This window comes from Tursiops truncatus, chromosome 8, assembly GCF_011762595.2.
Source record: "Tursiops truncatus isolate mTurTru1 chromosome 8, mTurTru1.mat.Y, whole genome shotgun sequence".
Taxonomy (NCBI): domain Eukaryota; kingdom Metazoa; phylum Chordata; class Mammalia; order Artiodactyla; family Delphinidae; genus Tursiops; species Tursiops truncatus.
This window is the reverse complement of record NC_047041.1, coordinates 101374364-101398625: the sequence shown is the minus strand read 5'-3', so window position 1 is coordinate 101398625 and position 24262 is coordinate 101374364. Positions and strand designations below refer to the sequence as shown.

The following is a 24262-nucleotide window of genomic DNA, read 5'->3' as shown; positions in this document are numbered from 1 at the left end:
TTTGCTGGAAATTGATTTTATTATTGATAAGTCACATGATACGAAAGGATAAGAATATTCGAAGGACACTTAGTAAGATACTGCTCTGCCCGAAAGGGCAGGCAGAAAAAGTTAAGGTACAGTGGATGCTAAGAAAATAGGAAAAAGAGGCTGAAGAGTCAAAACAAGTAGTTTGTGTGTACACCACCGCCCCCCCCCCCGCCAGGCCCCTCAACCCATCAGGTAAGAATGCACCTGGCATCAGAACAGTGAGCTGGGAGCCGGGGAGGGGTTCCAGGAGGAGAGATGAGGTGTCCTACGGCTAGGACGTTCCAAAGGACTGGAGACGCCTGTGTATTGACAGATAACAGTCCCTACTGCTGAAAGGCAAGCCACCTCGAAACATCTGGAATGCTCAAGAGTCACCAAAGAGAGAAGGAGGTGACTGGAAATCCAGAGACAAGAGGTTCACATTTCCTCTCCCACATTCTCCCCTGGGAAGGGAAGACAAAGCAAAGCCTGTGCTGAGCTGGGACTGCCTCAAGTCCCAGGAAGCGCTCATGAAAGCCAGGGACCTACCACGGAGGAGCCCGAGGGCTGGGAGGCCCTCCCCGCGGCCAGCTCATCTGGGGGAAGGCAGGCGGGTGTGGGAAGAGCCATGCCCAGGCCACATCCAGCCTACCTACAAGGTCCTCAGGAAGGAGGAGACCACTCCCGTCCTGGGGTTTCCCGTGCATGGGCCGGCCCCCTGGCTCAGGCTGGGTGAAACCACAGCGCCATCCTGGAAGGAGCGCCAGTGGCTCTGAGGCTGGTGGCAGCAACCTTGTGAGTTGCCCAAGTTCACAGGCTTCATGGAACCAAAGCAGACAAAGAAAGATCAAAACTAAAACCTGAAGCCCAAGGGGGTTTGGGAGCTCCTCCGGGTGTGGACCGTGGGTCCAGTGGACTTGCTGGTCCACAGGACAGCCAGCTCCCAGCACAGTGGCATCACCAAAGATGAGCAAGCACACTTTCCTTCTGGTCAGAGTGTCTCCTGCCCACAAAAGAGGCCTGAGTGAGGGGCGCAGGGGCCATCCAGTTTCATCCAGCCGGGGAGGGCTTGGTGGGGGCCTCACCTTCGCTGTTCCTGCTGTGTTTCAGTCCAGGGAGGCCCCCTGCCCTCTCCCCGCAGGGCCATGTCCCAGCCTGGTGGTGTGGGCTGGAATGCAGCAGAAGGAATGCAGGGATGTGGTCACCAAAGTCCAGGGGAAAGACCAAAGACACATAGTACGCCCAAGTGTCCTGAGCCCTATTCCTCCTCCAGTGGGGACACCTGCCTCCAGCGGGGACTTCAGGGCAGGGGATACTGTCCGTTTTGAGAGGGGCACAAAGGCGAGTCCCTGGGTGGGAGGGGGCGGCCGGTGCCTGGTCAGATTGGTCCTGAGACTGCAGCGGGGCCCAGCGTCCAGAGGGAGGGCAGGCAGGCTGCAGGAGGGATCCTGCGGCTGCCCCCAGCTGGCTCTGCACAGCGCAGCCCGGGCAGTGTCCCGGGTACAGAAGTGACTTGTCCACACGCTGAGGCTGCCCTCCTCCCAGCGCTCCCCCTCAGGTAGCATGATGCTGGGCCACGCCCGGGGGCTGCCCCCGCGCCCTCCCACCAGGCACCGCGGCCCTCAGCCCTGCTCCAGGCTCTCGGTGGGCTGCACCACGGCGTAGGTCCCCTGGCCCAGGGAGAGTTGCCGGCTGAAGAAGGACGTGCTGCGCTTCGGTTTCACCCGCTTGATCTGCTCACCTGTCGGGGAGCAAGAGGGACACGCTGAGGGGAGGGGGCCCAGCCCCAGGGGAGCCCCTTCTGGAGCCTGTTCAGGATGAGCTCTCCTCTTCACTCCTGCCGGCTTTGAGCCTCAGCCCCACCCCAGCTCTCCCACCAACGACAGGACACGTGGGGTGGGTGGCCAGCCTCCAAATCAGAGGCCACCAGGGTTTGCATTTGATGCTGGGCCTGCTGTGCTGTCTAAGCCTGTTCAAGAAGAGACCAGAGAGGTGTGCAGACTTCCAGCTGTAAGTCACAGGGATGTAATACATAGCATATGGAATGTGGTCAATAATATTGTAATAACTCTGTATGGTGACAGATGGTAACTAGACTTACGATCATTTTGTAACATATAAAAATACTGAATCACTATGTTTGTCAAAATCACTATATATATCACAATATATAATATATTGTATGTCAACTATAATTCAATTACAAAAAAAGAAAAGAAGAAGAAGAAAAAAAGAACAGGCCAAAACCACAAAATACCTATAACACATACTACTGGCTGAAGGTAACCCTCAATGAGATAAAAAGACCTCTTTTTCTTTGGCCTCACTGCGAGGCTTGCGGGATCTTAGTTCCCCGACCAGGGCCCTGGCAGTGGAAGCCTGGAGTCCTAACCACTGGGCCGCCAGGGGAGTCCCTAAAAAGACTTCTTAAAAGTTAAAAATTTCAAGCCAGGTGATCAAGGTTAATATCAACAGTCATAAATCATGTTGATAAGGTACCTTTGATATGATGTAGTAAAAATGGCATGTTACCTCTGTGATCTTCCTCCCCCAAACCCATAACCCCATCTAATAATGAGAAAATCGTAAGAGAAATTCCAATAAAGGGGCATCCTACGATATCCCTGACAAGTACGCCTCGAGACTGTCAAGGTCATCAAAAAACAAGGAAAGTCTGAGTAACCTGTCACAGCCAAGAGGAGCCTAAGGAGACATGACAACCAAATGTAGGGTGGTGTCCTGGATGGGACCCTGGGACTGAAAAAGGACGTTAGGTTAAAACTAAGGACTTTAGTTAATAATACTGCATCATATCGGTTCATTAATTCTGACAAATACACCATATTAACATAAGACGTTAATTTAAAAACTCAAGCCACAAAAGAAAAACAGGCAACAGAAATGAACAGCAACGCAGGAAGAAACTGTACGTGATCAAGCGTGTAGAAACGATGCCACTTCACCAGCATCCAAACCCTAACTCCAGTGAGTTCTCCGCCCCTCAGGACGATAACACCCATCGTGGGTGAGGGTGGGGAAGGCAGGTGCCTCCTTTCCTCCTGGGACGGGCACAGTGGGCACACACTCTGACCCAGCAACCCCATTTCTAGGAATTTATCCTGAGGAAACAGTTCAGATTCCAGGTAAGGATTTGGCTACAGGTACGTTGTTTGTAGTAGCTGAGAACTACAGTCAGCCCTAGGACAATGCCAACCCTCTGCGCAGTCGAAAATCTGTGTATAACTTACAGTTGGCCCTTCATATACCCGTGGTTCCTCCTTATCCACCGATTCAACCAACCAGTATTTACTACTGAAAAAGACCCGCGTGTAAGTGGATCCGCGCAGCACAAACCGGTGTTGTTCAAGGGTCAACTGTAACTATGATGTCCACCAACAGGGGATGGCGGGGGAAGGGGCTGAGCTCACTAGGAGAGGAAGACAGCAACTGTGGTAACAAGTGTGTCAGAGAAAAATTATAAATTATTTTGCTTTTTCCGATGATAAAAATGACATGCTTGTAAAAATTTAAATGCCAGAACGAAGCACGAAGAAAAAAGGAAAGTTACAGCAGCTGATGGCTGCAAAGGGGTCCCTCCCTCCTTGTGCACGTGGACGCTATCTCGCATGCTAATGAGCACCTAGTACCTAGTACTCGTGCCTGATTTTCTCCTAGTACCTGATTTTTTCTACTCAGTGCTATTTTGTGAACCTCTTGCCATTTGAAAACCAAAAAAAAAAAAACCCTTTTTATTTTGGAATAATTCTAGACTTACAGAAAAGTTGCACAGATAATACATAGAGTGCTTGCATATCCTCATAAGCCTCTCCTGTGTCAGCACGGGCCGGCTGTTACCACGGTCTGTGTCATAGATAAGAACACTGGTACAGCTTTATCAACTAAGCGGCAAACCTGTGGATTTCACCTGTTCTTCCACAATGTCCGCTGTCTGTTCTGGGACTCGATCCAAGACACCACAGTGTGCTAGGGTACGTATGGCATCTTTACCAGCTGGACTGATCCCACAGGGTGTGGGCCCATCGTTCCTGTACCCACACCTTTAATAACAGACACTGGTAATTTCTACTTTTTCACATCTGGACACGTCTGCGGACGCAGCAGTGAGAAGGGACGGAGAAGGGCTCTTACTGCCAGAGCCCCAGAGGCCTCAGATTCCCTGTCGCAGAGCTCAGACGATGGGACACCTGTGCCCAGCCTGCCCCCCACGCCCCAAGCCAGGTCCTGCCGCTGGAGGCTAACTCACCGGGTCTGGAATTGCTCCCCACCTCCCTACCCTCCAGAGCTCCCCATGGCGTGCGTGTGCACGCGCGTAGGTACACGTGTACACGGCAAGGGGGTCACTCACCCTCCTCCACGTAGTCGATGGTGGAGAGATGCTGGATCCGGCTGCACACCACGCTGCCCTGCCTCCGCAGCTGGGGGTGTTGAGTGGGCGGTGGTGAGGAGCCAGGGGCCGAGGCCGGGCCGGCCGCGCTCTCCTGAGGGGTGGCGGGCTCCGCGGCCTGGCTCAGCTCGATGCAGTACTCGATGAGGCTGCTCATCAGCTCGGCCTGGGGAGGAGAGGGGGCCAGCGTGAGGCCTGGCGGGGGGAGCCCTGGCCCAGGCCCACCTCTCCCTACCTGCTGCAGAGCCAGATGAACCGAACCCACAGCCCCCTGCCCTCTGGTGGGGGAGGCAATGAGGAAACCAACACCCTTTACGCAAGGAGAAGGAAGGGGGGTGTGCTCTGTGGGCCAGAGGCAGGGGAGGCCTCCCATGTGGGGGGACTTCAGGGGTCAGAGATGGGCTGGGAAAGAAGGAACACTCTAGCTAGAAGGCGCAGGTCGGGAGGGAGGAGGGGGCAGGGCTCTCTGGGCCTGTGCGTTCGCTGAGAGAAGAACCCGCAGTCAAGGAGAAGGCGGTGGTGAGGTCACCGGGCGGGGAAAGCGGCTCCCTCTGGGCACGTTCTTCTAAAGTGACGTCTTCTCAACAGACTGGAAACATTATGCATGTTGACATAAAAGGTGATGTGACCAGATGTCAGCGGGCACGGTCTGGGCACCATATGGCGGGGATGGCAGGGGATTGCAGACCCACAGACAGAAAGCTGCCAGCAGGTGGTGTCGCTTAGGCAGCATGTGTTTATGAAGTGTCACCCCGCTGCAGGCGGCAGGACACAGCAGGGACTGAGGTGAACAGATGCCTGCCGCATGTCCTAAGAGAACCCGCTGGGGAGCAGGGTCAGAGGCCAAGGGGGCAGCTGGTGCCCAGCTGCCCGATGGGGTGGCCCGAGGCCTCCCCAGAGCCACACAAGCTGCCCTGCGCAGGGAGAGCAGGGCAGGGAACCGTGCACAGGCGGGTCCGGGCTCCACACCGGCCTCCTCGCCTCCCCGAGGGAACTGCGCTGAGCTGAGAGGGGCGCTGGGCAGCGGGCAGCCGGTGGGGACAGGCCCTGAGCCCTCTGAGTTTCTCTAACACCGCTTGATGCTCCTGAGGTTCGGGGACGCTGCCGTTATACCTCAGCCACATCCGACAGAATGAAATATCCACTCGGGATACAACTCAGCAAACTAGAAATGGACGGGAACTTCCTTAACCTGACGACAGGCGTCTATGAAAAACACACAGCTAACACCACACCTACTCAGAGCAAGACGGAATGCTTGGGCTTCCCTGTTGGCGCAGTGGTTAAGAATCCGCCTGCTGATGCAGGGGACGCGGGTTCGAGCCCTGGTCTGGGAAGGTCCCACATGCCGCAGGCCCGTGCGCCAGAACTGCTGAGCCTGTGCTCTAGAGCTCGCGCGTCACAGCTGCTGAACCCGCGTGCCACAACTACTGAAGCCCGCACGCTTGGAGCCCACGCTCCGCAACAAGAGAAGCCACCGCAATGAGAAGCACGCACACCACAACTAAGAGTAACCCCCGCTCGCCACAACTAGAGAAAGCCCGCAAGCAGCAACAAAGACCCAACACAGCCAAAAAGAAATAAATAAATTTATATAAAAAAAAAGACTGAATGCTTTCCCCTCAAGTCAAGGATGTCTGCTCACACCTACTCACCACTGTAACGGGGGTCCGAGGCAGTGCTATCAGCCAAGACAACTGAGAGGCAAACAGACTGGAAAGTTAGAATACAACTGTCCCTGTTCATAGACAATGTAACTGTCCACACAGAAAATCACAAAGAATCTGCAAAAAAGATACTAGAAATAGTGAGTGAGTTCAACAGGGTTACAGGATAAAAGGATATATGGTAACAGAATCAGGTGCATTTCTATACACCACAATGAATAACTGGAAATTGAAATTAAAAATAGTACCATCTCTGGTAGCACCAAAAAAGGGGGAGGGGGAGATAAATCTAATAAAAGATGCACAAGACTTGTATGCTGAAAACCATAAAATGTTAGTGAAAGAAATCAAAGACAAATAAATGGAGATATAAAATAAATGGACTGGAAGATTTAAGAACATCTTTTTAAAAGACATTTTTTAGGAAAAAACATCAAGTTATAGATTGAAAGAAGACATCTGCAAAATATATATCAGATAAGGGACCGGTAGGCAGAATATATAATGAACTCTTACAGCTTGGTAAGAAAACAACCCAATTTAAAAAATGGATAAAGGAAAAAAAAATGGACAAAGGGAATCCTCTTGCACTGTTGGTGGGAATGTAAACTGATACAGCCACTTCGGAGAACAGTTTGGAAGTTCCTTAAAAAACTACAAATAGAACTACCATACGACCCAGCAATCCCACGACTGGGCATATACCCTGAGAAAACCATAATGCAAAAAGAGTCATGTACCACAATGTTCATTGCAGCTCTATTTACAATAGCCAGGACATGGAAACAACCTAAGTGTCCAACGACAGCTGAATGGATAAAGAAGATGTGGCACATATATACAATGGAATATTACCCAGCCATAAAAAGAAACGAAATTGAGCTATTTGTAGTGAGGTGGATGGACCTAGAGCCTGTCATACAGAGGGAAGTAAGTCAGAAAGAGAAAAACAATTACCGTATGCTAACACATATATATGGAATCTAAAAACAACAACAACAAAAAATTGGTTATGAAGAACCTAGGGGCAGGACAGGAATAAAGATGCAGACATAGAGAATGGACTTGAGGACACGGGGAGGGGGAAGGGTAAGCTGGGACGAAGTGAGGGAGTGGCATGGACATACATACACTACCAAACGTAAAACAGATAGCTAGTAGGAAGCAGCCACATAGCACAGGGAGATCAGCTCGGTGCTTGGTGACCACCTAGAGGGGTGGGATAGGGAGGGTGGGAGCGAGACGCAAGAGGGAGGAGATATGGGGATATATGTGTATGTATAGCTGATTCACTTTGTTGTAGAGCAGAAACTAACACACCATTGTGAAGCAATTATACTCCAACAAAGATGTTAGAAAAAAAAAAGTAAAAAAAAAAAAAGGACAAATGATTTGATCAGACATTCCATCAAAGAAGACCTATGGATAGCAAATGAACACACGGATGGATAATCAACATCATTAGTCATTATGAAAATGCAAATTAAAACCACAATGACTTATCACTACCATACAGTTATTAGAATGGCAAACAAACAAAAACTGACCACACCAAGTGCTGGGCAAGCATGCGGAGCTACTGGGACTCTCAGACATTGCTGGTGGGATAACAAAATGGTGCAGTCACTTTGGAAAACCATTTGGTAGTTTCTAGTAAAGCTGATTATATGTTTATCATACAGTCCAGTAATCCCATTCCTAGGTATTTATGCAAGAGAAATGAAGGCACACGCCCACACAGTAGCCTGTACTCAAATGTTCAGAGCAGCTTTATTCACAAAAGGCCCAAACAGGAAACAACCCAAACAAGTGGGTGAAGAGCTGACCTGCAGTGCATCCATACAACGGAATACTATTCAACAATCAGCAGGAACGAACCGCTACACCACGAAATGTGGACGAATCTCAGGAGCATGAAGCTTAGTGACAGAGGCCAGGCTCAAAAGGCTGCATACAGTATAGATACTGCAGGGCTGGACCACTATTTGTTTATCTATCTACCAGTTGACAGACGTTTATGTTGTTTCCAATTCTTTGGTTATGACAAACGAAGCTGCTATGAATATCTTAGTATAAGTCTTGTGTGGACATATATCTCCGTTTCTCCTGGGTAACTATGATGCATGTGTTTATGACATTCTGGAGAAAGCTGAACTCTAGGGATAGCTAAGGGGAGCTGTCAAGTAGCGGGTGAAGAGGTGAGTCTTAAATCAGAAGCAAAATGTACAAAACAATTAAAAAAAAAAAAGCACAACCCCAAAGAAAAATTGGCAAAAGACCTCAATGAACAGGGTATCCAGATGGTGGATACACACATAAAAGATGCTCAACCTCATCAGTGTGCGTGTGCGTGTGTGTGTGTGTGTGTGTGTGTGTGTGTGTGTTGTCAATTAAAACCACATGGAGATTTGGGGGTGATGGAAATAATGCCAATTAAAAAATGGGCAAAAGAAAAAAAAAATGGGCAAAAGACGTGAATAGACATTTCCCCTCTAGAAAGATACATGGATGTATCTAAGCGCCTCCACAGCTTGCCCGTGGTGGCAGTGGTTACAAGGGTGTGTGAACGTGTTAAAACTCACTTTTATTGTAAATTATACCTCAATAAAGTGACTAAATAATAAAGGAAGAAAACACAAGGAGATACTCCTCCTCACCCACCAGACTGGCTGAACGTTCACGATGACAGTGCTAACTACTGCCGCAGCCAGCATCCAGCCACCGTGGGTGAACGCCGAGCACAGCACCTGCCTGTGACCCGGCCTGTCGGCTCCTGGGCGCGTACCTGGACGCGCACACAGAGGACATGTGCAACACTGACCACGCAGCACTGTCTGCAACAGTCCCAAACTGGAGACCCAAGTGCCCGTCCGCTATGGTATGGAAAAGTCAACAGCAGCAAATTCACATGTGGGAACACCCGAGAGCCGCATGAAAGACCAAAGCACTGCCACCTGCAGTGGGGACGAGGATGGAGCTCACAGACACAGGGCTGAGCGCAAGACACCGGGCAGAACAGAACACACTGTGGGAACCCACTGCCCTAAGGCTCAAAACCAGGCAGAATGACTCTGGGGTGACACAAGTCAGGATGTGGAGGTCCCTTGGTGGGGGCAAGGCTGGGAGGGGGCTCAAGGGGTCTTTCTTAATCTGAAAGGTGTTACATGGGTTTCTTTGGGGAAATTTGTTGAGATTAAGAGCTGGGGGGCTTCCCTTGTGGTGCAGTGGTTAAGAATCCACCTGCCAATGCAGGGGACACGGGTTCGAGCCCTGGTCCGGGAAGATCCCACATGCCGAGGAGCAACTAAGCCTGTGTGCCACAACTACTAAGCCTGTGCTCTAAAGCCCGTAAGCCACAACTACTGAGCCCACGTGCCACAACTACTGAAGCCCACGCGCCTAGAGCCCGTGCTCAACAAGAGAAGCCACCGCAATGAGAAGCCCGCGCACGGCAACGAAGAGTAGCCCCCTCTTGCCACATCTAAAGAAAGCCCGTGCACAGCAACCAGGACCCAACGCAGCCAAAAATAAATAAATAGATTTATATATTGAAAAAAAAAGAGCTGGGCACTTTTCTACATGTATATTATAATTCAATAAAATGTTTACTTAAAAAAGAACTCTACGGAATTCCTTGGCGGTCCAGTGGTTAGGACTCCGCGCTTCCACTGCAGGGGGCATGGGTTTGATCCCTGATCGGGGAACTAAGAGTGATGTAGAAAATGTGATGTCATCAGCATAAAGGTTGGGACGGCCGAGTGTTCAAAGACGAGAGAGGGAAGAGCTAGGACAGGGAGAGAACTCCCTTGCGAGGCCCTGGAAAGGAGGCCCAGCAGGGGAGACAGGGGGAGAAGGGCAGGAGGTGGGAGGGGCCCGTAGGGCCCAGGAGGGGAGCCTGCAGGAGCAAGAGCAGGCACCGGGTATCGGGTGTAGCAGGGCAGAGGCTGCTGGGGTTGGAGCAGTGGGTGCAGCGGTGGGAAGGAAGGCGTAGAGGGAGCAACGGGAGAAGCCTGGCTGTGGCGGGCCCCCAGGAGGGGGCACGTGCTTTCACAGGAGTCCCTGGAGCCCGTCTCTGTGCTTGGGGCGGAGAGCAAGGAGGCCCTGAGTCCTGGAAGGGCTCTCCTGGAGAAACCAGGGTGGGAGGGGAAGGGGCGGGGATGAAGGTTTGGCTGAGAAGACCAGGTGCCCAATGGATGAAAGTGAAACAAAGGCAAAGAGGGGTCTTAGCCATTCCATGCCTGCTCGTCACCTGAGAGCCCCGCTCACGGGGGGCTCAAGGACCGAGGGAGCCAGTGCGGGCTGGTCACACAGTACCGGGCAGCCCTCCACCAACCACTGCCCCACCACCTGGCCAGGCCTTCCGAACCCGCAAGGGTGGCTCCCAGTCAGCAGGAGCTGGCCCCCTGGTCCCCAGGCCCTCAGCAGCCCTCTCACCTCCTTGCCACCCAGCCTGGAGCCTCCAATAGTCTGGGACGCCCTGAGCACACCCTCCCCGACCCCCATCCCCACCCCCAGTGCAGGCAACACCCACCACTACCTGCTTGGAGTAGATCTTGAGGAGCTTGTTGACCGGTGTGCCCTCATTGTCCCCGTCGAACTCCAGCCACAGGACAGACTCCTCCTCCTCGGGAGAGGTGTGGTCCCACGACAGCTCCTGGAAGCGCAGGCCCAGCAGGACGTGCTGGCCAGCGGGAGACACAGAGCTTGGACTCCTTTGGGCAGAGGCCTGCTCCCCTGCCCCATCCCACGCGGGCATCGCCAGGAGGATACACCTGGCCAGGCTATTTACCTCCAAGGCTGAGCCTAAATTCAGGTGTCAGTTTCTCTCAGGAGAAGAAGCCCCGCTTCCATCAGACCCTCAAAGGAGGCTGTGGTCCAGGGAGGATGAGACCCCCTAAACCACGCACTTCTCATCAGTGGGTCAAGCTCCTGACAGCTGGGGTAGTGACTCGGGGAAAGGAAGGTGGGGAGGGGAGGCCTTTCCCCTGCAATCAGCTGGTTAGCATCTCAGCAGGAGGCCGGATGTGGGCCCGGCATGTTGGGGCACAGACGCCCAGGAAGGGCTGGGATCCCTCCCTGGGGACAACCAGAAGTCTCCCCCAAACTTCTCTGCTGGCTTAGCAGGGACCCCTGTCCAGGCGCAGAGAGGCCCACAGGGCAGGCTGCCGACACCACCTCCTACACAGGCAGCCGAGACAACCAGCACCAAATGCAGGAAGGAGGGCCCCCAGTCCCGCAGGAGAAGCTCCCAGGGCTTCTTTGGAAAACCACCAGCTAGTCTCCAGCCACTGGCCAGGCAGAGCAGCCAGGCCCTACCAGACTCTCCACCTGTCTCCAGCTGCAGCCTCCCCCTGTCCACGCCACCGCCCTGCCTAGCAGGCTGGGCAGGAGAGCTGACCCACAGCAGACCCAGGGAAGCCCCCGGGATGACAGTGGAAGCCCCAGGGACATCTGAGGGAAGGAGGCCAGACAGGCCGCCCACCTGCTCCCAGGCCAGCCAGAAGCCCAAGGGAACCAGGAAGGCCTGGGTAATGACCCCACTCCCTTCCTCTCCAGTGAGGCCCCCACTCCAGGTCCCACCCTGAAGGAGCAGCAGGTACCTTCTCCCTGCTGTCAATGACATGCACACCCTCCAGACCGATGGCCACAGACACTGGCTTTTGCCCTCCCCGGTGCAAAAAGCCCTGGGCTGGTTTGTCAATCTCGCCGTGGAAGAAGGCAGACCTGGGGAGGGAAAGTGGGGTTAGGCTGTCCCCTCCAGCAGCGAGAACAGATGGCCCAGGGTCTGGGTTCACCCACCAGGGAATGCTCTGGCCAGCCCCTGTCCCAGGCACCTGAGAAGCTTAAGCTGTTTGGGTGACAGAAGTTAAATGGAAACCCACCCCAGGGGAGGGAGAAACTGAGGGGGCGGCGAGAAGGAGGCTTCATGGAGGTGGTGGCATCTGAGCTGATCAGGCAGGAGGAGGAACTGGGTGGCACAGCGAAGGGTAGGCACTGCAGGCAGAGGGTAGAGCATGAACCCGGGTGTGGGACAGAGCAAGTTACGTTCAGGGAACAGCCAGGAGCCCAAGGGCTCAGGGTCTGCAGGCTGTGGTTGCTGGAGGCTGGGAGAGCCCCGCTGCCCACCGTCTCCCAGGGGCTGCCCAGGCAGAGAAGCAGCTTCAGGACTCGACACCAAGAAAGGGAAAGGGCGCATCAACCTTAGGACACCCACCCGCTGAGCTGTCCCTCCTCCATCCTGCCCGGCCACGGCCTCTTCCTCTCCTCTGGCTGCCCTGGGCCTTCGCCCACACGCCCCCTCAGCCCTGGCTAAGCCAGAGCCCTAGTTAAATCCTGCAGCCCCAGGCTTCTCTGGTGGCACAGTGGTTAAGAATCCGCCTGCCAATGCAGGGGACACGGGTTCGAGCCCTGGTCCAGGAAGATCCCACATGCCGCCGAGCAACTAAGCCTATGTGCCGCAACTACTAAGCCTGCGCTCTAGAGCCCGCAAGCCACAACTACTGAGCCTGCGTGCTGCAACTATTGAAGCCCACGTGCCTAGAGCCCGTGCTCCGCAACAAGAGAAACCACTGCAATGAGAAGCCCGTGCACCTCAACGAAGAGCAGCCCACGCTCGCTGCAACTAGAGAAAGCCCGTGCGCAGCAACGGAGACCCAACCCAGCCAAAAATAATAAAAAAACAAAATAAATTTATATATATAAAAAAAAATCCTGCAGCCCCGAGGACAGGACTGGAGACAAGCACGCTCTACCTTCAGTTCCAAGAGCACGGCCCGGTGCTCCCACTCCAGGAAGACTGCCACAGGCTCGCTTCAGGGCTGGGACTCCTAATCCGCTGAGGAAACTGAAGCAACCCAAACAGCGGCCACATGCATCTCACTCACCATAAAAGCTAAAGACCTTTTGCTGCCGCACAGCCACACTGCTGCTCCGCCTCTGGGCTCCATCTCACAGCGCAGCTCCTGAGGAGCTGGTTACACTCACTGATTCTTTTTCTCATTGTCCTCCACCCACTGCTACCCCCAAGATGCTGGAGCCAAGGTCAACTATCAGCCACTCGGGACCTGTTGAACTTGACCTTGAAGCAGCAGCACCTGAGGCTTGGTCACTCCCTCCTCCTCAACACCTCCTTTCGCCGGGCTGGTGGAGACCCTCCCGCCTTGCTGGCCGGGCTCCTTCTCTGTCTGGTCCACACTCACTTGCTGGGGCTCCTGGTTTCAAACAGCACCTGCATGCTGGTGACTCACCCATTACCCAAGTCTAGACTCAGAAACCCAAATGCCCGCTAGGATCGCCACCTGGGTCGCTGGAGAGCATCTCAAAATCAACACGTTCAAGGACAAGCCCCCGAACTTCCCTGACCTGCCCCCCGCCACACACCATCCTGTCTCAGCTGATGACAAGGCCACCCTGCAGCTGTTCAGGCAGAAACCTGGAGTCCTCTCTGCCTGCTCTCCTTCACCTCCTGTACTGCACATCTTGCAAATTCCTTCAACTCCACCCTCAACGTCTCTGGAATCTGGCCGCGTCTCCCCTCCTGCGGTACCACCGTGCGGCCTGAGCCACAGTACCCTGTGGAGTACGGCCACTGTCCTCACGGGCCGTCCAGCTGCTCCCTTGCCCCCCTGTAGTCTGTTCTCGGCTTCTACTGCTTGCTGTCTCTCTCGCCACTAGAACGGCCTCTTCACGGGCAGGGATGGCGGTCTCTTTTGTTTACTGAGGTCTCCAGCACCTAGAGGGTGCGGGCACACAGTAGGCACACAAGAGCTATTGGCTAGACGTGCCTGCATGAATGAGATCTGGCCGAGGGGGAGGTGGGCAGGTCCATGGACCACGTGGCTGCGGCAGGAGGAAGGAGAGGACCTGTCTGGTGTCCTAGCCCGTGATGGGGAAGGCGGAGGACGAGTGTCCAGCCTGGGACCTGCGGGGCCCCAGGTGCTGGCATCCGGACACACCTCGCGTGAGGACAGAGCTCAGCGGGAACGGAGATGGGCTCACGGGGTCTTGAGGGAGGGACAGTGGGCCTGGGGCTGTGGCCACGGCCAGGGAGCCGCTCACCCGTAGAAGGGCAGCTCGTGGCACTTGAGGAGGTAGGCGCGGTAGTGGGGGCTGAGGGAGGCCTCGTGCTCGCTCTCGCTGCCGGCTACCTCCTTCACCCTGCGGTAGGCGTTCAGCAGGCCCTGCTCGCCAGTTCCGGCCTTGGTCCCACGGCCCCGGAGGGCAGCGAAGAGCCCGTGGCCCCGCTTACAGAGGTGGGCAGGGAGGAAGGAGTCCAGCTTCTCCCTGTGAAGGAAGGAAAACAGGGCCCAGCATGAGGGCGGCTCCATGCCGGCAGGCTGGGGAGGCGCCGAGGTTCCCAGGGCGTGGGGAGGGCAGGGGGCACCCTGCACACGGACCCCCGGAGAGCCCACTGCCGAGAACCCTGCAGCATGAGAGGCCTGAAGGAGAAGTCAGGAGACCGGGATGAGAGCTGAAACCAGGCCCACCCCAGAAGCAGACTGTGGCCAGAGGAAGGTTTCAGTTTCTAAACTGGTGATTTCGCAACCAAGAAGTGGTCCTAGAGCTATCAATGTTCTGTTCTGCCAAATAGGGAGGTAAAAAAACCACCAACCTACAACTCATCAGCACAGGTTCATGAAGGAAAGGGCATTTTCAATCACACACACAGAGTCGGGAAGCATCCTGGCGTGACGGCACCGTTCTTCCCCCTCAGGCAGCCCCCTGACTCTGGCCAGGCACTGGCCCTTCCAGGTGGACTGCAGCCAGGGCCCAGCCTAAGAGCAGTGAGCGCCCTCTCCAAGTCTACGTCTCCACGTTTAAATAAGGACACGGATCCCTACTCACATGGACGGGTGCCGGCAGGCGCCTGGCATGTGGTGGGTGCCAAACAAATATGGCCGAGGTTGTCACTGTCACCAAAGAGGGGAGGGGTCCCCGCAGGGGCTTCTGGAGGACCAACACCCCGGGCCATGGGAAGGGATGGCTGGCCCTGCAGCAGGGCTGACGCAAGGAAGGACCCTGATGCCCAGAGAGGCCCAACTGCAGGGCGGCATGAGGAGGGGTATCCAGGGGGCTGCCCCCACTTCTCAGGGCTGCTGTAGGCATCTTCATCATCTGTCCCCCAACATCCCTGCTTCCAGCCACAGCGCCCACTCGTCATTGGAAATCCCGCCTTCCCACTGTCAGTCCACAGCATCTGTGCAGGCTCATGGCAGGTCCTAAGGGAGGATCTGGGCCTCAGCCAATCAGCACTCTGGCCACTCTGTCTCCTTTGGGTGGACGTGGGCCCAGTCACCAGATGAGTCTTAGAACTCTGGTCACGTGAGGGATGAGGTCTCTCCTTGCCAATGTGCAACTATTGTGGCCACCTGGCCACCACGAGACAAGAGCCTGTCTGACTGAGAGCTGGCCCAGAGGACACAGGGCTGGGCGAGGAGAGTGAGGACAGGATCTGCAGGTTGGGGGTACCCAACTGGAGCCCCTGCACCTCAATCACCCCAGACCCGTCCATTTCTTGACAAAGTCCCTCAAGTCCAAATAGTCTGAGCTAGATTCGCTGTCACTTGCAATAGGACCAGACATGCCTATCACGAGAGCCAGGATTTCTACGGCTGCCAGCCTCCAGCCAGCTCAGCTGGGATCACTCAGGCTCCACTGAGCCCAGGGTAGCCCCTGCTGGGCCCCGACACAGGGCCCTGTCTCTGTGCATCCTCCCCCCGCAACACAACTGTACCCTGAAGGGCTGGTGTGGGTTAGAGCCCTGGGTCTAGGACAGGCTGTGTTCAAAGTTCATCTTCAGGGCTTCACTGGTGGCGCAGTGGTTAAGAATCCGCCTGCCAATGCAAGGGACACGGGTTCGAGCCCTGGCCCGGGAAGATCCCACATGCCGCGGAGCAGCGGAGCCTGTGTGCCACAACTACTGACCCTGCGCTCTAGAGTCCACGAGCCACAACTACTGAGCCCATGCGCCACAACTACTGAAGCCCGTGCGCCTTATAGCCAGCGCTCCGCAGCAAGAGAAGCCACCGCAGTGAAGCCCGCACACCACAAGGAAGAGTAGTCCCCGCTTGCCGCAAGTAGAGAAAGCCTGCGCGCAGCAACGAAGACCCAATGGAGCCAAAAATGAATAAAATAAGTAAGTTTTTTTAAAAAATTAAAAAAAAAGGCTACATAACTGTTACCAGTTTAAAAAAAAAAAAAGTTCATCTTCTTTGGAAATATCTCTAAACCTTAAGATCACTGTCCACGGAGCTCAGAGACAGCCTGGTCTGCTTCCAGGGTAGCTCAATCGTCACGACCCCAGGCCCTGCCAATTCACACAGCAAAGAGCACGGCTTCTAGAGAGATGGTAGGAAGCACAGAGCCGGCATACTGGAACGTCCGGGAAATGGGGCCTCATCCCTGGAGCTCGAGACTAAGTGAGACTGTCACTGACAACTGGGACTCAGTATTTGGCCACACCCTGGCTGCGACCCCCAAAAAAGAACAAGCCCAACTCCCCCTGACCTCACACGGAGGCCGGGCTCCACCCTCACACACCTCTGGGGGTCCTCTCACGGACGTCACTTCCCCCATCTCCCACTGCCCAGGCCCCTCAGCCCAGAGCAGACGAGGAAAAGGAGGTTCAGAGAGGTGGGGTGACTCACCCAAGGTCACACAGCGTCAGGGCCTCCTGACTCCAGGACCTGGCAAGACCACTTGTAACCAGGATTCCGAGGTCACCCTCCCCACCTCGGGCCCCTGCCTCAGGTCACGCTGGCCCTCACCTCAGGGCACAGGCAGTGGGCTGGCCAGGCTGGTAGGGCCCGAACTGCACACGGCACACCAGGGCGCCCAGGGCCTCGCAGTCCTCCACGTCGCATGGGTACCGAGCGGCCAGCACGTTGCCCTTGGCCTCCTCGTAGAGCAGCCGCAGGACCTCCTTGTCATGGATCTGCAGGCCGGTGTGGCAGGGAGGGGTGGCTCAGCTGGGAGGGGCACCAGTGTCCAGGGGTCAGGACAAGGGGAGGCTGGACACAGGGCGCCAGACCTGGGTGGTACCGCCTGGGAATCCCTGCCTCACCTGGAGCTCCCGCCGTTTGGGGAAGAACACGTTCCTCCGGAACTGCAGGGAAGGCTCATCTGGGGAGAAAGGAGGGGGTCACCGGCCGGCCGCCCCACGCAGCCAGCTCTGCCCTCTCCCCGACTGGCCCAGTCTCCATTCCCCAAGCCTCCTCCACCACCACTCAGAAAACCCCCGGGCTGTCCAGCGATAGGGGGCGTGGCTTATCACAAGCTGCTCACTGTGCCCCCAGCCCACCCCTCCGGGGCTCCTCTAAGGGATCCCTCCCTCCTCTGGGGGAGATGCCGGCCCTGCCTCTCAGCCAGGGCAGCTCCACCTGCCAGGGGAGGCCTGGCTGGGCCCGGGGTCCGTGCTCCAGACCGCGGTGGGCCCGAGACAGGGACGCACAGGCAGCAGCACTGACCCATGGCCACGTCATCGTCCGGAGCGTCGGTGAATCGCAGCAGCAGTTCCTGCCACTGGCGGCCCAGCTTGTAGGGCTGGTGCTTGGGCTTCAGCTGCACCTCTGCAGGACGAGAGGGGAGGCGGCCATGAAGCCCTGACCAGTGCGACTGCCACCCACTAACAACAACAACAATGCAACGATGACGCCGTCATGACCAATATTAACTGAAGTAGGCACAAAGTGTCCAGAACCATTTCAAGTGGTTAAAGGCAACTGCCCTGCGATAACCCTACCCTCATTTCATCCAATGAAAATGAGGCTCAGAGAAGAAAAATGAGGCTCAGAGAAGTTAAGGTGTGTCCAAAGTCACACAACAGGGACTTCCCTGGCAGTCCAGCGGTTAAGACTCCGCAGTTCCACTGCAGGGGGCGTGGGCTCGATCCCTGGTCTGGGATGCAGTGTGGCTCAGCCAAAGAAACAAAAAGAAACCCAAACAAACAAAAAAAACAAAGCCACACAGCAATGAGAGGGGGTCAGGTTCCAGGCAGAGTCAGCCTCTGACTGTTCCCTACTGTGCCCAGGATGGGCTGGAGCTGAGAGGCTGTGGCAGACGGAAGGTGCTGGGGCCGGTGGTACAGATGGCTCCAGCACCGCCGTTAGGAAGCAGAGCCCAAAGCTGGTAACTGAGGCCCAAAGGGCCAAGGGGCTGTTCTCCCCTGCTCCTGGCCCTGCCTGGGCCTCTGCCCCGCCAGCCTCCACCCCAGCAACTCCCCCGGGGGCTCTGGGCTCCAGCTGATCTTCCATCCTGCAAGCTCCCTGCCTCAACGCCATGCCACCCAGCTGCCGCCAGGATCAGTGGCTCCACCAGGAAGCACTCCTGGCAACTTGCTCCTGGCAAGCCTTCCCGGCACACTTCAGACCGTGAGTCCCCTGAGGGCAGGGACACTTTCACTCCTGTTCCTCACCGGACCCCTAGCGTCTAGCTCTCTGCCCAGTACGAGATTGTGGGCGGGCTGCTCTGCACATACTTGTGAGACGAATGAGGTGAGTGGCTAGCTGGGACCCCGGGACACTGTCCACGGTCCCCAGCCAGCCTCACCCCGAGCCCCAGCAGCTCAGAGGACTCCCGTTATCAGAAGAGGACTGCGCTGACCCTGCCGTCCCACGCTTCCAGATGGGGCCTTCCTGCCTGGGGGCTGCCACCCCAACGAGACTGACAGTCCCTGGAGCCCTGTTCCATGCAGAGTGACAATGGCATGCAGAAGGTCAAACCCTCCCAAACATCCACCTTGAAGGGCGGCTCCAGCAGACAGCACCCCGTCCCTGGGGCATATGTCACCCACTCCGGGCGTGGTGCGGGACCAACAGCTCTGAGGGCCCAAGTCAAAGCTGAAGCGGCCTTTCAGCCTTCCTGAACCCAGCCTGGGAACAAAGCGGGCGCTGACTCTGTGCTGGGGCCTCTGGGATGGGGCGGTGCCCCAGGGTGACCCACGGGCCACACAGGCAGCCCATTCATGTTCCGGTGAAGGGGGAGCAGGAATGCGATGACGAGGGAGTGGGGGAGGAAGTGAGTTGCCCCACTACAGGGACAGGGAGCCTGAGGTAGGGCAGGGGCCCCATGAAACCACCCCCAGCTTTGCAGAGACACGAGCCAAGGGGCCCGCGGTCCTGACCAACAGCCAGAAGGGTGAAGGAGGGGCAGCTGAGCTGGGTGGGGAGCAGCGGAAAGAGACGGATCAGCAGGAAGAGGGTGGGCGAGAGCAGTAGCTGGGCAGGAAGCTCCCACTAGAGGGTGGGGGTGGGGAGACAGGCACTCCCTCTCCGACCAAGTGGGCATACCCTCCCTCCAGGGCACAGGCACAAACTCCTAGGGGCCCAGGGACCAGGCACACCCTTCTCGCCCCTGTTGCTCTACAAGGGAGGGGAATGAGTGCAGAAAACATGCGTGGTCCCGGCACCAGCTGGGGCATCCTCTCCTGGTCCCTCTCCTGACCAAGCCAGCAGGCTAGAAGCCCTATTCTGAGGCCCCAGGGAGCTCCCCATTCCCCCCCACCTCATGTCCCCCAGGCCTGCGGGCTGGAGGGCTCCCACTGCCCTCACTCCCACTCCACCCGCCCGCCTTGGGATCTCAGCCTGAAAGGGCAGGACAGGGTGATCACGGGCCAGAAACCAGGCAAGGCTGGAGGCCCCCTGCAGAGAAGCTGGGTTCCCACTCATCCTCCCGACCCTCAGGAAAAGTCCCATCCTCAGGGGTGGCTGCTTCCTGGGCCGGGTCCCACCTTCCTCCCTGCCTCCACGGAGCAGGATGCAGCTCAAGGAGGCTGGTTGGGGGCCACCCAGGCTTCCATTCTGATCTTGGTCCCACCACTCACTGGTCCCATGGCTCCAAACCTCAATTCTTCATCTGCGTGACCAGGCTGGGCCATGAGGATAAGGTGAAACTCTGCTTGCAAAATGCCAGCTCAGGCTGTGGCACAGACCACGTGCTCGGTGAACACGCGCCCCCTCCCTCCCTGTCCGCCGCCCCCACTCCTCCTGATGTGCAGGCTCCAGCAGCACTGAGGCTGAGGGGTAGGCTTGGCCCCTCCTCTGCCTCCAGCACAAAGAAAAGAGAGGCGGGGGCAGAGGAGCCAGGCCACCTCTCAGGGCTCTGGGTCCTGAAAGCCACGGCCAGCTCCAGGACACAAACATGTCCCACCTTCCCCCGATGTATAGCGGCCAGAGGTTCCAGAAGCTGCCCCTTCCTTCCCCACTGGTCAGCGCCCTTCCAGCCGTTCCCCCTGGGCTTCTCACTGCCAACTCTTACCCAGCAGAGGGGAGACAAGCCAGAGCGCAAAGGCATCCAGGGCAACATCCGGGAGCTGCAGGACCTCACGGACGGCCTGATGCAGCTCATGGGCAGTGAGCGAGGGCAGGTTCTCCACGGCCAGGGGCACCATTGTGTCATCCGCCAGGTACACCAGCACGTCGGCTGCTGCGATGGAGGCCAGGCAGGGTCAGCTGGGCCCACTGCCCAGGCATGCCAACCAGGCGCCCTCCACTCCCCGCTCTGGGGCTGCAGCCCCCACCCTGCAACCCTTAGGGTGACCAAGGCTACATTCCAGAGGCAGAGCCCCGGCATCCCCTAAGGACCCCGTGAAGAGTGCTGTCTGTTAGGACTTACTGAAGACCCTCAAACCACCCAGAAACCTAGCAATTCCAGCCCAGGGACCAGCCTAGACCCACCCTAACCCCCAGAAGTTCAAAATTAGGGCTGCTGCACCCACACACACTCCCCTGGCAGCCCCAAGGACTCTGGTGTGCTTCTCCCCCGAAGGAGAACATTCTACAGGTGGGACTGAGGCAGAGATAGATTGAACCCATCCTGAGGTTACAGTAGTTAGTAAATCAAGCAGGGAGGGAGAGAGCTATCATCCTTAAGCAAATCACTATCTCCCTCTGGCCCAAGCTAACATGGGGACAGAGGATTCTCAAGGCCACCCCAGGGTAAAGCCAGTTCCAGCGCTCAGCTTCCTTGGGACTCTTTAAGACTCAGGACTCAACACGATGGCCTTTCAGTGTCAAACAGAAGTACAATCCAAAAAGTTGAGTGTTCCCTTGTGACAGCCTGTGGGATGCCTATTTGGAGCCTGGAGCCAAAAGGAGACCCTTGAAAGAGCAGCCAGATTCAATTCTCCATCACTGGAACCACAGGTACCATGAAGAAGCACTCAGCTTCGAGGCCAATATACTCGGGGTTCCAATCCTGCCTGGCCTCTGGCTAGTTGACCGATTTCAGAAAGTCAGTGTGTCAAATGCCTCAGGTGCAAAGTATAGCTAATACCTGACTGACTTGTCACTTTTCCACCTCAACAGACCTTATTTGTTAATTAATAAATAAGATTCTCTTCACTGAAAGAGATGACAAACCAGGGCCACTTCCTCAGGGCTGGGGCCCTAGGAGGGTACAGCGGGGAGAAGACTGGGGACAGGGACCCACCTCGGGCTCCCACGGAGGACACGCTGCTTCGATGGGACCGATCAGCGGGGCCGGGTTGCCCCCCATTGCCTTCTGTTCCGTCCATCTGCAGAGGGAAAGAGAAAAAGCAGCTAGTGAAGAGTCCGGAGCCCTTCAAGCTCTCACTGAGTAAGGAAGGGGTCCCGAACTGATCTACGAAGGTGAACAACCAGGGCTGGAGGCACTGGTGTGCTGACTAGCGCGGTCAGGGGTGGGAGTCCTCAGCCAACTGGAGGTCGGGGCAGGTGGAAGGGGTCGGGGCCGTGGTGGTCAGAAGACGGGTCAAGTTCGGTTCGCCAGGGTGCCCAGGCACGGCACGGCGCACCCCCGTCCGGGGCGGGGGCCCGTGCAGGGCGTCGCCGCTCCCTCACCTTGCAGGGACGCAGCGCCCGCCGCCTCAGTCCAGGTTCCTGCCCTGACACCGGCCACCAGCTGCTGCCCCGGCCTCACCGCCGGCCGGCACTCCGAATCCCACTTCGGCTCCAGCTCCCGGGGCTGCTACGCGGAAGCAGAGGCGGAGGAAGCGCCGCACACGGCCCCGCCTCTCCGGCCCGCAGGAGCCAATCGGAGCTCGGGGCCGCCGCGCAGGCGCCCTGCCTGCCGCCCACGCGCTCACGCCCCTCGCCGGCTCGCGCCTATTCCGGCGTCACGCCTCCAGCTTCTTGTGCCTGCGTTGCGAAAGTTCCTCGCCACCTACTCGAGTGACTGGAGGGCCAGTGGCCCACACAAACAAGGGTCCCGTCTCTTGGCCGCTAACAGGGTGTGGCGAAGGTTCAAGGAAATCGGGGATGGGGGCGCGAGCTCTGGCGCTCAAACGCGTGTGACTTTGGGCCGGTCCCCTCACCTGTAAAAGGGAGATGCTTCGTGGCTGCGTATCATGGAGCCACACTGTGCTGGGCGTTAGGTAAAGGTGACGCAGGCCGCCGCCTCTACTGCAGCGCCTCGAGGCCGTGAGGGGTGGTAGGCTCTCCGCGGTGGTCAGGGGACAGGGTCCCTGTCCCCGCTCGTCCTGGACAAGCCCCTTCACCTCCGGGCCTCAGTTCCCTCTGTAAAATGAAGAGGTTGTACTCGATGACCTCCAGAGGTCCTCAAATTACATGTCAAAAATCCAGGCTGGGCACACCTGTTATTCCAGGGAGCAGTCACATGAGCCTTCACTATCTTGGAGACACAGCCTGGGACACCTTGCGTCGTTCGCAGGCTGGGAGAGGCATTGGGGCCTCGAAGAAGCAGGTGTGAAACCACTTATCCCCAGGGTCATGTCACTAACATGTATGTCCTGGCAAGGCCAGCATGTGTGTGCCTGAGGTGTAGATGTGCCTCAGAGAGAAAAACAAGTCCATACGGCGCTTTCCTAAGCCAGAGTAGCCAGAGGTTGTTCTAAGTGACAACAATGGGCTAGGGGATGGGGGGTGGTGGGAGGTAGAGGGCTCGCCCTGCCCTGATTCCAGCGCACTGGAAGGCAGCTCCAGCTCCTAACCCAGTCCAAGTTTCCTCAGTATTTGAAACAGCTCTTTGCCTGACCTGCGGGACCCACACTGCCCCCACAGTGGGTCTATTACATCATGTCTTCCATCCCAGCATGACCTGAGGACTCAAGGAAGTTCAGATGTGAGCAGTGGGAATCGGCATCTCCCTCCACGTTCTCAGCTCTGGGACAGGCCGCAGTGGCTTGGTGGCCTCCCTAAACCAGCTGGACTGAAGTGTGAACACAGTTCAGTGTGTTGAGTGCTTACTGGGTGTGTGGCCTGGGCTGGGGCAGGGGATGGAGACCTGGGTGAGACGTGGTCCCTGCCCTCAGGGGTTTCATTGGGGAGTGGAGGGAGAGAGGAGAGGGAAAGAAGCCCAGGAGAGATGCATGTTTATTTATTTAATTAAATATTTATTTTTTTGGCTGCACCGTGAGGCATGCGGGATCTAGTTCCTTGACCAGGGATGGCACAAGGGCCCCCTGCATTGGGAGTGCGGAGTCTTAACCACTGGACCACCAGGGAAGTCCCGAGAGATGCATGTTTAAAGCTACATAAGATGACAGAATTGCTTTAAGAGCTATAAAATGTCACAAGCAGGAAGAGCAGCGTCCTCAATTCCTGATCACCTACTGTATGCTGGGCCCTTTCCCGTGTGTTTCCTCATGTCATCCTCATGGACCTTCAGAGTGGAGATGAGAACAATAGTAGCTCCCATTTGCGGAGCATATATGATGTGCTGGACCCTTTTCTAAGTGCTTTAATCTTTGTAACACACTAAGAGGTGAGTATCATATTTCCATTCTATGAGAAAACAGGATCAGAAAGGTTCAGTAACAAAGCTGACGTCTGGCAGTACGTGTGGTGGTGGTGAGGAGACTGGAACCCAGATCCAGCGAGGAGCGGCGCTGGAAGAGATTCCTGAAGGCATTCCAGGTAGCGGGAGGTGTGGGAGCATGGTTAGGACACCAGGGAAGCCCTGGGCCATCAGAGCACAGCAGGTGGGAAGGTGGGGGTGCACCTGGTGCGGGGGGGGGGGCTGGAGGGGCAGGCATGAACAGCAGGGGTAGGGCTGTGGTGTGTTTAGCAGACAGTGAGGCCATTTTGGAGGTCGTGAGCTACAGAATGTCAAGATCGGAGCTTTGCTCCGGCAGACAGAGGGTCAAGCTGGTGGATCTTGCTGGAGGATTGGAGAAGAGCTAGTCAGGGGTGGGGCTGCCCTTCTGCCAGCCTCTGGGGAGTGGCAATGGGTCTCCCTTGAACTGGGG

At 56.5% G+C, this 24262-nt stretch overlaps 1 protein-coding gene across 5 annotated transcripts; it reads right to left on the bottom strand.

Moving 5' to 3' along the window:
* Positions 1 to 22054, bottom strand: FRMD8 (FERM domain containing 8). 5 transcript variants are annotated; one of them, XM_033861038.2, is made up of 12 exons: positions 21897 to 22054; positions 21508 to 21592; positions 20335 to 20499; positions 17547 to 17648; positions 17144 to 17202; positions 16848 to 17014; positions 14140 to 14364; positions 11682 to 11805; positions 10619 to 10762; positions 6070 to 6111; positions 4376 to 4580; positions 1 to 1750 (listed from the first exon to the last, which is right to left on the bottom strand). In XM_033861038.2, the coding sequence occupies exons 2-12, from the start codon at positions 21590 to 21592 to the stop codon at positions 1632 to 1634; spliced, it is 1437 nt and encodes a 478-aa protein (XP_033716929.1). In that variant the 5' UTR covers positions 21897 to 22054; the 3' UTR covers positions 1 to 1631. The 5 variants fall into 5 exon arrangements, with proteins under 5 accessions (XP_033716929.1, XP_033716928.1, XP_033716931.1 ...); XM_033861037.2 differs by having other exon boundaries at positions 20335 to 20502; positions 21897 to 22053; XM_033861040.2 differs by lacking the exon at positions 20335 to 20499.
* Positions 22055 to 24262: the final 2208 nt, after the last annotated feature.

What these genes read in the sequence shown, in the direction of transcription:
- FRMD8 (XM_033861037.2), bottom strand. Translation starts at nt 21,592, where the DNA reads ATGGACGGAACAGAAGGCAATGGGGGGCAACCCGGCCCCGCTGATCGG. An exon ending in CACGAGCTGCCCTTCTACGG is followed by an intron (nt 11,806 to 14,139) that starts GTGAGCGGCTCC and finishes TTCCCTCCCCAG; the next exon opens with GTCTGCCTTCTTCCACGGCG. An exon ending in CTCGGACCCCCGTTACAGTG is followed by an intron (nt 4,581 to 6,069) that starts GTGAGTAGGTGT and finishes TCTCCTCCCCAG; the next exon opens with GCCGAGCTGATGAGCAGCCT.